This window comes from Acanthochromis polyacanthus, chromosome 15 (genome assembly GCF_021347895.1).
Source record: "Acanthochromis polyacanthus isolate Apoly-LR-REF ecotype Palm Island chromosome 15, KAUST_Apoly_ChrSc, whole genome shotgun sequence".
Lineage (NCBI taxonomy): Eukaryota > Metazoa > Chordata > Actinopteri > Pomacentridae > Acanthochromis > Acanthochromis polyacanthus.
In genome coordinates, this window is record NC_067127.1 from 34,923,755 (window position 1) to 34,937,517 (window position 13,763).

Consider the following 13,763-nt stretch of genomic DNA (forward strand, 5'->3'; position numbering starts at 1 on the left):
TCAGCAGAAGCCTGATAACGAGCCTGATCATTTGAATCAGGTGTGTTGGAAGAGGGAAACATCTAAAACATGCAGGATAGTGGCCCTCCAGGAACGGATCTTGACACCCCTGATCTAGACTATAAGCTGCATCACTGCCAAAATCTAATCACTTGGTCCTTGTGTCATTTCTGACCTTCCCTGAAAAGTTCATCCAAACCCGTTGGTCTGTTTTTTAATAATGTTGTTGACAGACAGATGGACAGACAACAGGGCTGGCCCGAATAGTGGTTTCTGGCCTCCGAATACTCGGGCCCTATTAAAGACGAATATCTGGATATTCATTCCGCCCCATAACGTCCGATGGGGTGGGTGTGGCGGTGGCGGCTTGTGGCGGACACGGCCCGAATATTCGGATCCGTTCGTCTGGTCTCCCGGGTCCAAATTTTGCCTTTGTTTTGTCTTCAGTTAAACTGAAAAATTCCCAAACAGCGGAGGTCTTCAGCATCTTGTCTTGTGTTTATGCAATGAAGTGAAGCGTGACGTCAGAGTCGGCAGCAACCCGGCCATTTGGGTATATTCAGGATATTCGGGTCCAGCCCTAACAGAAAGACAGACAGACAGACCGACGCCGATCGTCACGTAACTCCGCTATGTTCCTTGGCAGAGTAAAAATTTTGAATATTCACATTAGAGAAGCAGCAATTACAGAATTTTGTTATTTTTGTCCTTAAAAGAAGATCCAAACTGGTTAACTGATCTTCTAAATAGCTGGTGATTAAATTAATGGCTAATTAATGAACCGTTGCACCTCTAATTTAGACATCATGCAGCCATAAATGTGCTTCATAGCTGCACATGTCAGCGCTTCTACAGGATGTAGGCGAACATTTTTCCAAATTCATGAGCAGGATTCAGTAGGAGATGCTGCCGGTGGGACCAGACAGCAGTTCATAAAAAAAAATCCAAAAAGTAAGTCAAGGAGTTGTGGAACAAAGTTAGGAAAAGGGAAAATGTAAAGGCAACAGGAAGCAACACCTGATCTGTCAAACGTGGTGCTTCTAGCGGAACTGGCCACATCATGAATGGATGATTTCACTGCTGCCAGAAACAGAAACAGCTGAGGTATGTTAGCACTGTGCAAGCTACTGTCAGCTGAATGCAGATTCACGTACAATTGTGTTTGTGGTCTGAAAACTGATCAAAACGGTTGCATCTCTCAGGTTTGTGTTTGTGGTAATAATTTAAATCTGCCTCGCACCGCCTTAACCTGCAGCGGAGCTTGTTAAATAAAAACTCTGCTAAAAGGTGCCCTGAAGAAACAACTCTGAAGTCGTTGGACCCACTGCAATTAGATTAAACTCATCTAATATAAACGCAAAAAAGCAAAGGAAAACATATACTAATAAGTCCAAAAACTCAACTACTACCGAGGCTGGAACAAATGAATAAAAAGTTGAAGTGCAGAGTATGTGTTTCATCTTTACTAGGTGTAAAACAGGACATAGAATAGAACAGAATCACTTTATCCCCGAAGGGAAATTCAACAGACATGCAGACCTGGCCAGAGGGTGGTATCAGAGCCTTTTAGTAGATGTAACAATAGATGTACCTATGTAGCAGTCTGAAAGATAAAGCAAGAGGCCAAATATACAAACCCAGCACAAACTGCAGCAGCTTGGTCCTTCATTTGAACTAAATAAAATTACATGTCGACACAAAAACTAGTGTTTGGATTAATTTATTAACTGCTTCAGCTCACTCCTTCTGATTACAACTACAGCCAGGGAACATTACAGGAGTGGGCGGAGCCAACAGGTAAGTTTATGACGACGCTGTGAAATTAACGATGAATCAACATGTCTCCAGTTTCACTTTAGCTCTCTTTGCCGTGTGTCATGCTTAGCTGCGCTGGTCATGCTTTTCATTTACTTGTTCACATTGTGCTAACACAGCTTAAGTTATTCCCTGCCTGTTTCTGTTAGCAATAACATCAATGTAGCTATGCTAATCTAGCATAGCGCATGCAAAAATGCAATGTACTTGCATGCAAGAATGCACTAAAGAAATCTTTTTAAGGGTTTATATGTTTGAATGAACAGCAGGAAGTACCACAGCAGAAGTCATTTAAAGCAGCAGAAGTAGCTTTGTCTAAATTAGAACCACAGGTTATTTAAGGATTAATTTACTTTCAGTTCTGTTAAAGCCAGCAGTAATGACAGAGGTGGCTGTAGTTTAAGTAGCAGCAGTAAAGGGTCTGACCTGAGCAACATTTGAACCAGCAACCCCAGGTTTTATGCTGCATTCATCTTTTGCTCTGTGATTCTGGCTATCACCATCATGAAATCAGTCAACAGTAAACCCTCTGAACTCTGCAGGTTAATTTCCTCCTGTCACATTTTTCTTCACTGTGGGTTCATTTGTCACTGTAACATAAAGTCCTGCAGCTCTGGAGGCAAAACAACCAGGACTAGAAGCAGAGAGAACTCAGAAATGTCTTCTGTGCTGTACGACACAGTTGATATGCCATAAATCATTTTAAAAAAAAGAGGAAAAAACGGACGCTGAATTTCTTGGATTATCTATTTTACCAAACACTGAAAGTTTTCAACACTGGTAAAAATGGACATCGTACAAACAGTTGACATTTTGAGTCTTAACTTCTCTATTTGTTTTCTAACTGTTCTGTGTAAACACTGTCAGCAGTTCAGCCAAAAAGTCAAAACCTTTGTCCCATGACTGTTGGTTGCAGCTCATGGCTTAATAATTGCAAAGAAGAACACAGAATTTGATGTGTCGCGATCCGATTACTGCAAACAAACGATTTTCATCTGAGATCTGGCTGTTTTTCCAGATTGAACCATAAACTGTCCCAAACGATGGGTTCAAGAACCATCAGAAAGTTGATAATCCAATGATTCCTCCTGTTTTTACAATAAACAGAGTAATTTTGGTGATTTAAAAAAAAAAAAAAACAACAACCCGCCTTTCAAACCTGCCAGTGGTCTTTGGAGTTCAAAGGGTGATTAAAGATTTAATTGTCTTTTTCTGTTCATCACTCCGCTAACGAACGCAGCAGAGTTATGTGACGATCTGTGTTGGTTTGTCTGTCTGTCTGTCTGTGCACAACATCACTCAAAAACAGACTAACAGATTTGGCTGAAATTTTCAGGGAAAGTCAGAAATGACACAAGGACCAAGTGATCAGATTTTGGCAGTGATGCAGCTTATAGTCTGGATCCACGGATTAGTTAAAGATTTCTGTATCACTGTGAGACAGCAGCACGGCATCACTGTAACCATGACAACAAGTGAACACTACATCAGCTGATTGTGATCCTACTACAAATCCACCACTGAGGGCTTATCAGGACTTATCCATCAGAAATGATCCAAGGAACAACTGATTATATTGTGGGGGTGTTTCTGAGTCCCATTAATTCTTGCCATCCGCTACATATTTAGGTCACGTTATTCAGTATTTGTACATAACGTACACATGGATATCACACGCCTGTGCGTAACGCAAAGTCATGTTGTTTGTGGGTACATCTATATTTAATGGCCACATTCTATGTTGCTGTGATTTCTGATCATCAATAACTAATAAACAAATGCTGCATTTCTGATAATGCCATGTGGGGGAATGAGCAGCCTTGGAGGAGGACTGAGCTCTCTGAGTGCTTTTTCTCGTTTTATAGCTTTGGTAGTTTTATGGTCGTGGGGTTGCCAGTTTAAAGCGCAATTACAAGAAATTGTGCCCTAGATGACATTGGCCTTTAATTTTTCATTTCTGCTTGCTGTCAACAGATGCTCACTGAAATGTACTTTTACTTTTAGAATGAACAGTTGTTTAACCATAGAAGAAGAAGGAGGTGCAAACAGCTGGAGAACGAGGTGTAAGCAGTGACTGGCTGTAATAATAGTGTCTGGCCTCGCTAGGACACTCACCAGACATACATGAGCACCATGGTCCTCAGACGGAGGACTGGATGGATCACCAGCTGCAAGACACTGGTGCCCCTGTTGCTATGGTTACCAGATTTTGCGGCACCAACACGTTGCAGCGTCAGGTGTTTGGCAGCGTTGCCGTTCCTCAGCGCCATGTAGCGCAGAACCTACAAATCACAACACAGCAGAACAGCACAGGTTCAGGTACTGATAAAACATGAGTCCCAGTAAGAATCAGCGTAAAGATGTTTAACCCTCAAAATTCTATGGAGTTTTTTGTGATTTTTTTTATTTTATTCACTGTGGGCTCATTATTCTCTGCAATATAAAGTCCTGCACCTCTACAGAAACAGAACAGCCACGACTGGAAGTACAGAGAACTCAGAAAAGTCTTCTGTATAGTGGCACAAAAAGATAAGCCGAATTTCTTTTTTCTTTGACAAAAATTAAATTACCCACAGGTGTTACTGACACTAAAAAAATGGTGACTCTACACAGTGTAGATATTTCACATCTTAACATTTTTCACTTGTCTCTATATTCGTATCCTATTAGCTCAGTGTCCACACAGCCTGCAGTTCAGTCCAATTCAGCTGAAAAGCCACCATTTTTTGTGACATGACCATTGGTTGCAGCTGAGTCAGTCATGGCTGATCAGTTGTCCAAAGGAGCGCAGAATTTTTTAGTTTTTACAGATGGTGGTTAGTGCAAATGATTCATTTTTCTCACATTTTTAAATAAAGCGTGTAAGGCGCCCTCCATAATTATTGGCACCCCTGGTTAAGATGTGTTGAAAGCCTTAAAATAATTCAGTTCTTATTGCAGAAGCAAACTCTCACACTGAAAATTGTAGAAAAATGTATTATAGGAGAAGATTGGGTGCTGTTTTGTTGGCAAAAGGGGGTTGTACAAAGTATTAAAATCAGCGGTGCTAATAATTGTGGCACACATGATTTGATGTAAAAGAATTATTTCTTAATGTGTGATTTTTTTCCCCACTGAATAAATGCACTTGAATTAAAGGTTGGATTTTCCTCTTTTTTCATTGTGGTCCTATATTATTTAGAAAAAAACTGAATTTATTAGAAGCTAAAGAACACATCTTAACCAGGGGAGCCAATAATTATGGAGGGCGCTGTAGGTGAAAGTGGAAACAGAAAGTTATCCAATGTCCTTAAAACGCCAGATTTAGCTCCCTGTGACTTCTCCATCTTCCTGAAAATGAAACTCAGTTTGAAGGGTTGTCGCTTTGAGGAGATTTAGTGTCTTTGCAGATGGAGCTTCACATGTTGACATAAGAGGACTTTCAGGGATGATTACAAGTGTTGCAGGAGCGCTGGGAGCAGAGCATCGCTGCACAAGGAGATCACTTCAGTGAAAATGGTGACCAAAAATAAATCTGGTACAGTTTTGATTTTTATAGGTACAGTCTTCAGAGCCCACCTCATACAGATCTAGGAGCAAACAGCTTTAATAAAGTCAGTTTGAATCGTGTTCAAGTCTTCCAGCCAAATTAATTTTTATACTCAGATTAACAGTTCAGAAATGTTTTTAATGGTGTCTTTTGTGCATGTCTAAAACAAACTTCCTTCTCATTCAAACTTCTTCCTGAGCTCAGAGTGTTTTCCGCTGAAGTAAAGGAAAAAAAAGCGGATAAGACAATTGACTTCTCTGCATAAATTCCTGGTGTAGGAAGAGGTGGAGATAAAAGTTGTCACTGCTCCAACCTCTGGGGAAAGTCTAAACAAGCTGCACATGAGGCCTGTTTCTCATCTCACTGAGAGAAATCAGTAAAACATTCCCTTAATTCTTACAACATTTTCAACTCTCTGTAGCTGAGGCCGGTTCAGGAATGTTGCTGAATATCAGGTTTTGACTCCCTTTAGGCTCTCCCACTTCAGCCGAGTTGGCAGCTGTGAAGGTGACATTTGTTTAAATATTAACTTACCTCTTCGGCCTGTTCAGGCTGGCCCTGAGAATACAGCCAACGTGGAGACTCTGGAAGAGTTCTGGAGGGAAGAAAGGAGGACAAAGATTACCGCATGGTGCTGGCAGGAACTTCACATTTCTGGACACTGAGTTTGAACAAGTGAGGTTGTCTCATATCTGAGGAAAAGACATGAACATATCCACAACAGCAGGTGTTCTTTTTCTTGTACGGCGTCATCACTGGCACTAGTTTTTAGGTTATTTGGACAGTTATTACTCAGCCAAGGAACGTGGCAGAGTTATGTGATTACTGGCATCTGTCTGTCTGTCTGTCCATTAGCAACATTACTCAAAAACAAACAGATTTGGATGAAATTTGGAGGGAAGGTCCGAGATAAGGTCCCATGAAGTAGACTGGATGGAGCCGGACTTGGGCTCTTAACAGGATATCATTATGTTTTTTTAATTGGACCTTAACATTTCCCATAATGCTGGATTTGTGTCGTACAGCCTCAGGAACAACCTTTAATACAACTTCATGACATCAGACAGGTGGTCTGCACTACTTACAATCTTTATTTCCACAACAAACAACCCAACGCAACATTATCAGCGTCTCCTGGAGGAATTAGTCTGAAAATCTGCACTTATTCCCATTTTTTTAACAATAATGAGTCCAATAATTAGACCTTTAGACCATTAACAAATCCATGGATCCAGACTATGAGGCACATCACTGCCAAAATCTAATCACTTGGTCCTTGTGTCATTTCTCACCTTCCTTGAAAATTTCATCCAAATCCATTTGTCTGTTTTTGAGCAATGTTGCTGACAGACAGACAGACAAACATATGCCAATCGTCACATAACTCCAATGTGTTCCTCGGCGGAGTAAAAATGCTGCATTTCTGACAATGCCATGAGGGGGAATGAACATCCTTGGAGGAGGACTGCGCTCTCTGAGAGCTTTTCTAGTTCGCAACTGGAGACTTCATACAAATATACTCAGTGACAGCACAAATCTGCAGAACTCAGCTGACAACAACAAAACATCTACAGGCTAACTACACTACCTTCCTGGAGTTTGTTAGGTTAAAAAATATGTCATGACTACAAGCTAATTTTCTCTACGATATACAACATATGAGGTGTTTGCAACTGTTTATATCGTACAAAAACAAGTCATGGATTAAATCGTTTGCATCAACACCTCCACAGCTGAGAACCAGACGGACTCGACCGTATCGAGAAAACAGATCTGAAAAAGAACTTAAACGTCTTTCAAAGCAAAAATGTGCCAGAAATGTGGACATTTCCTTGCTATGACACTAACATCTAAATTATTTTTTAAACTTTAAAGCATCTGCAAAGTGAAACAACGCAGTGAACCAAAGTACTGACGATCTGTCTGTTTGCTCCTTAACTGTCCAAATAGTTTGCTGCTGCTGCCAAAAAGACAGCATTTATCAGAAACAGGAAGTGTGAATACAGGAAAAATCAGGCCTTTAATTAATCATCTGTGGTGAATCGCTTGGTTGAAAAAGCAGAACCAAGTCTCATCAATCAACCGTCGCATTTATTCTACGTGTCCATTTGAGAATTCACCCAAAATAAAGTGTCTATTATAAGCAGATTCTGCAAAAAACTAAACAGTCCACATTCAGCAGCACAAGCCATTAGTGAGTCAGCTGTGATTAACAGTCATTGGACAAAAATTCAGGGAGTTTTCAGCTGAGCTTCAGGGGGTGTTTAGATGGATTAAAAAAATCCAAGTAGGAAAAAAGCTATTGCATGTAGTTACCATTATTTCACTGGTAATACTTAGGGACACTTGGATGAATGTCGGATATGTTGATTCCTGTTTTTTTTTTCAATTTCAGGAAATAAATGATCGAAGAAACTACACTTTTTGAAGTCTATTTAAAGATTCATTGCATTCTAGCTGTGTAATGCTGCACATGTTTGCGTTCTGTCCACTTCTAGCTGTAGTTGTTCTGTTTCAGTAGAGGTGTAGGACTTCACACTGCAGTGAAAAATGAGCCCACAGTGAGTCAGACGCTGCTTGGTGTTCAGACGGATGGGTTCTGTTTCCAAACACCACCTCTATATCTGATTTGTTTTGGTGGAACGGGGCTGGTGTTTGATGTTTGTACTCACACAGACAGCAGGAAGAACAGGACGCCGGATGAGTTGGCCGCTGTGGCCAGGTTCCTCCACGGCCGGATGAAGTAGCCCAGAGCTCCAAACAGGGCGATGCCAACCGCAAATGTCATGCTGGTCAACGTGCCTGAAGACAAGAGCAGTGAAAGAACAGCAGGCTCGTTTAGTGGTTAAACTGAGGTGGGAAAATCACAGATTTGAGTCCTTTTATATGTTCAAGTCCAAACACACAACTGTATCCCGACACCACCACAGTTAAAGTCACCGCTGTCATAATTTAGTGTAAAACTTCCCTATTATGAATGAATGAATGAATTTTTTATTATTGTGTCTTACATACATTCAGTATGCCCAGCCCTAACATGGGCTTATAAGACACCAAAATACACACCAAGCCAGTTGCCAGCAGTAGGTACAATAAACACATTTTAGAATTTCATTATTTAAATAAAGAAGTCTGCCGCCTCTTCCAGGCTTGACAAACAAATGCAGCCAGGTTATAAACATTATGTGTACACAAATATTTCACCGTCATCGTCACTACACCAGAACAAATCAGGCTTTTTAACAGATACTTCTCTGAACAACACATTTCTGAGGTCATCATAAAAAGAATACAACAAAAAAAAGAGATTCACTCTCAACTTCTCCCAATTGACAGAGTCCACAGAGTCTCTCTTCCTCAGGCGTTTGTGAGAACCTTCCGGTCTCTAAAGCCAGAGGTAGAATTCCAGTTCGTAATTGATCAGGGATCTGTGGCTCCTTGTCAGATTAGATTTAACGTAAAATTCTGCCTCGAAATCATCCTTTATCTGAATGCAAGTCCGTAACTTGCGTTTAGTCAAAATCTCACTTTTCCACTTTTCTTTAACTGTAGACAATAATTTTGTTTGAATGTCTTTAATATTGCAGGACAAATTGTTATGAAATATATAAAGAAGCTGTGCTTCATTAAAAACTGCTCGAAGCTCTGCAGCCCAGGGAGAGTTAGATTTACTCCAAAGGAAGACCTTTTTTGTTATTCTATTATCAGGCATATAAATAATCCGGTTCCACAGTCTAACCATTTCACATTTCCTTAAGATAAATCCAGGAATCCAGCCCATATTGCCCTGTGCTGCCAAGACTGGAACAAACTTGTGAACTCCCAAGAAGCAGCGGATTGCTCTGTTTTCTACAGCTTCTAAAGCTGGGATCTGTTTGGCCCCCCACACACCTGCAGCATAGTCTAACACAGGGGACACACAGGCATCATACAACTGGGTGTATGTACTATATCCAAGATCTTTGCACACTTTTAACTTATTTATCACAGACCCCAAAGCTCTGCTGGCGGAAGCTGCTAGGATTATGATGCTAAACTCTATGTTTGAATAAAAAGAATATCCACAGAGCAGCTCCTTTTTCAACTTTCTTAGATATTTAACACATCTATTCAACTCAGAATTTACACAGATAGAGGTAGATAATTTATTCATCACTGTGGGGAAATTCAAGGTCTCCAGTAGCTCACACATGTTGATTACAAGATAGACAGAGGAACAGCATACAAAACAATATTACTGTGCTATTGGTGTGCAAATTATGCAGATGGAAAAAATAGCATAAGGTGGCCAAAATGTTGGTATCTGCAGAAATGTGAAAAAACTTGGTAACATTTACAGTAAGGTACAAATTGGTGGTATTTACACTAAAAACAGAGTATTACAGGAGTGCAGAATACAATACAAATAGAGTACAGGAGGTCCTCAGTTTACAACGTCCTCGACTTACGGCGTTTCGTGTTTACATCGCCATCTCCCATAAATTTATTAAGAAAGCCTTGTTCCATCATTCCAACATATGGTCTTTGCGACGCTAGCGGAGCAGACGAATACGTCTTCACGCGATGCTATAAGAGGAAGACGTAGATCAGGGGTGTCAAGATCCGTTCCTGGAGGGCCACTATCCTGCATGTTTTAGATATTTCCCTCTTCCAACACACCTGATTCAAATGATCAGGCTCGTTATCAGGCTTCTGCTGAGCTTGATGATAAGCTGATCATTTGAATCAGGTGTGTTGGAAGAGGGAAACATCTAAAACATGCAGGATAGTGGCCCTCCAGGAACTGAGTTTGACACCCCTGACGTAGATGTTTTTATGTCCTACATTATGATTTTACAATTGTGTTATCGTAGGTGAGCGTGAGTTCCAACTTCTGGCGAAAATCGTCTTGCACAACGTCGAAGGAACAGAATACCAACGTAAGTCGAGACGCCCTGTATTATAAACTAGAAAAGGTGCGATGTGAAAACTACCTGGAAAAGCACTCAGAGAGTAAAGTACTCCTCCAAGGCTGTTCATTCCCCCATTTGGCATTGTCAGAAATCCAGCATTTTTTCGAGATATGCAGCATTTGTTTATTAGTTATTGATGATCAGAAATCACAGCAACATAGAATGTGTCCGTTTATTATAGATGTACCCACAAACTAAATGACCTTGGGCTGAACACAGGTGTGTGTTATGCATGTGTACGTTATGTATGGATACCGATATTGTGTGATCTAAATTTGTAGCAGGTGGTGGGAATTGATGGGACTCAGAAACACCCCCACAATATAATCAGTTGTTCCTTGGATCATTTCTGATGGATAAGTCCTGATAAGTCCTCAGCGGTGGATTTGTAGCAGAATCACAATCATGTGATCGTCAGCAGGCAGCTGATGTAGTGTTTATTTGTTGTCATGGTTACAGTGATGCCGTGCTGCTATCTGGCAATGATACAGAAATCTTTAACAAATCCGTGGATCCAGACTATAAGCTGCATCACTGTCAAAATCTAATCACTTGGTCCTTGTGTCATTTCTGACTTTCCCTGAAAATTTCATCAAATCTGTTAGTTGGTTTTTGAGTGATGTTGCGAACAGACAGAGACAGACAGACAGACAGACAGACAGACAGACAGACAGACAGACAGACAGACAGACGTCAATCGTCAGATAACTTGCAACGCGTTCCTTGGCGGAGTCATAATCATGAGTATACAGTAGGGGTGTGTTACACGGGTGCTGGTGGATGCAGGAATATTGGTTTATTGTATGGTGTACTTGAGGATTTCTGCACTGATTTTCCAGCAGTTAAAGTTGTTATACAAACTGACGCATGGTGTGATTATTTGGGGGTTTTCGTACCGGTCATGGCCCAGTAGGATTTGCCCACGTACTCCTGAGTGAGAACGAAGCAGACGAGGCCGATGCCGCCGTTCATCAGCCCGACCAGCAGGCGAGACACGGCAAAGACCTCGTAGCTGGGTGCCAAGGCAGTCACATAGCCGAAGATCACCTCGAAAAACAGACCTGGGAAGATGAGGGTGAGAGGAAAGAATCGCTTTTGAGTTTCCATCTTGGTAGACAATAAAGTCAGCTCTATTTATTTCTCGACAAACAGCCTCAAGTCTCCTTCACCTGTCAGGTAAACGGGTCTTCTTCCGATTTTGTCAGAGAGCGGCCCAAAAACAACGTTCCCGACCAGAAGCCCGGCGAAGAAGAGCGATCCAGCGAGACTGACCTTATAGGCCTGCTGCTTGACCAGAAACCACTGAGGAGGCAGGTGGAAGCAGGTGGAGGTTTGGTGGAATACACAAACAAACAAACAAACGTGCTGCATCTCAACCTGAAAACAAACTCTGGCTTTCTCACCTCGGTCACTATGGAGTCGATGTCCTCTGTGAAGGTGACTGCTGGCTGCTGGTTGGACGGGACGATGTCCTGCTGCTCTATCTGGTATTCTGGAGTCGATCCAACCAGAACGATGAGCATGGACTGACAGGCCATATACAACTGAAACACACAGAAAACTTATCTACTAGAAGCACTACCTTCACCTCTACTGCAGCCATCAGCATGGTGTGAAAACCTGTACGACCAGGACGAGCTGGATCACAATGACTCCAATTTGGAAATCCCAACGTTCTGCCATCCGGGATAAAATAACCTATTCCACTTTTGCACCAGTTCTTCCAGGTACAAGCTCACCAAGTAGGCATCAACACTGCTCTAAATGCGACCACATATCCAGGGTTCTCGCCAGGATTTTTTTTCAGCGTAACGGCAGGTCCTCCTGCACGCGCGCGCGCGCAATAGACGGGAACGGGTCAATCGACAGGAAAGTACGGCTGAGGTGGGGAGACATAAATTAACCTAGATAGGCACCCAGTTGATAAAAACAAACGCACATGGCGTTATCTGTCAAAATAACAGCGCAGTGGCCCTAATCACAGTGTTAACCCTTCCTGTTCGGCCCCCGACCGTGGTCAGGAAGCCCGGGGTTAACCCCCTTCACTTCCTCAGCAGCCGTAGAGGCAAAGACACAGGAGCCCAGCCATATTGAAGAACACTGCAGCCTTTATTGTCTATAAACAGTGGCTGAACCGCACAGTGCCGCCAAACCAGCAACTACACACCTTCTCTCCTCCTCCGACTGCCCATCTCTCTCACTCGCTCTCCCCCTCCCTCCCCCTCTCTCCCACACACACACGCTGCTCTCTCTCCCACTCTCATGACGGAGCCACACACTCTTATAATAACAGCGTAATCTTTGAAATGCGCTGGCGTAGCGGCCCTAATCACAGCGTAATCTGTTAAACTGAGCGTAACGGGCCGTAACGGCCCGTTAGACAGTGTAACGGGCCGTTACACTGAAATGCGCTGGCGAGAACCCCGATATCACAGTGTAAGCTGCTAACAATACAAAGACCGACGGGTACCATAGATGTTTGTTGAATCACAAGTATCGCACTCCTACAAAAACAGGTCTGAACAACATGTACTAAAGGTTTGGTCCAGATCCAAACAAAGACTGGATTATGTGATCTAATCTGATTTTAGAATATTTTTGTTTTGTTTTGGTAAAACAACCCGTTTTCGATACCTCATCCGATCCCTATCCCTAAGACAGAAACTAAGAAAAATAAAAACACAAGCATCTCTTTCCATCTCCAGTTTTCTTTAAAACAGTCAGACTCTACACACATGCACATAATTCATGAATCTGTTCTAAATCATAAAAAGGCTCAGTGATAAGTAGATCACAAAATAAAGTTATTTCTTCTTCATTTATGGAGTGAACAGCTTTAAAGCCATCATGCAGGGCTACAAGATGGCTTTGGTCATTGATATTCATGACTTTTCTAAAGAACTAATCAATATCGTGATGCACGTAACAGCTTTGTTTACATTTTCGCCAGAGTTCCGACTTAGGGCAAAAATTGACTACCGGTAAGTTGCACCGTCGGAACGAAACTCCAACGTAAGTCAACAACCCAATATACAGTGATAAATGACAGCTACAATTAAATATATTCACTTTGGGTTAGGGATAAAACTTTTTTTGTTTTTTACTAAACTCTACTTAAAGGCTCAATAGATGACCGAACGCCTACTTATCACTGCAATGGTTAAACTAATCAACTAAAAAAAAATCTACGTACATGCATATATATACACTGCTCAAAAAAATTAAAGGAACACTTTTTAATCTAAGTATTGCATCAAATCAGTGAAACATGTGGGATACTGATCTGGTCAAGTAAGTAACTGAGGGGCTTTTTAGTCAGTTTCAGCTGCTTTGGTGTTCATAAAATTAACAACAGGTGCACTAGAGGGGTAACAATGAGACACCCCCCAAAACAGGAATGAGTTTACAGGTGAAGGCCATTGACATTTTTTTCCTTCCTAATGTTTTCAGACTGTTTTTCACTAGTT

General features: G+C 41.6%; 1 protein-coding gene across 1 annotated transcript in view; it reads right to left on the reverse strand.

Annotated features, from left to right (window-relative positions):
- slc22a15 (solute carrier family 22 member 15) overlaps window positions 1–13,763 on the reverse strand; it is a 33,879-nt gene that overhangs the window by 17,442 nt on the left and 2,674 nt on the right. Inside the window, exons 2-7 of the mRNA XM_051959698.1 lie at window positions 11,700–11,840; window positions 11,466–11,598; window positions 11,193–11,357; window positions 8,017–8,146; window positions 5,879–5,939; window positions 3,931–4,097 (exon numbers count right to left, since the gene is read on the reverse strand). Coding sequence (XP_051815658.1) covers window positions 3,931–4,097; window positions 5,879–5,939; window positions 8,017–8,146; window positions 11,193–11,357; window positions 11,466–11,598; window positions 11,700–11,840 — 797 coding nt within the window. The remainder of the gene's footprint in view (window positions 1–3,930; window positions 4,098–5,878; window positions 5,940–8,016; window positions 8,147–11,192; window positions 11,358–11,465; window positions 11,599–11,699; window positions 11,841–13,763) is intronic.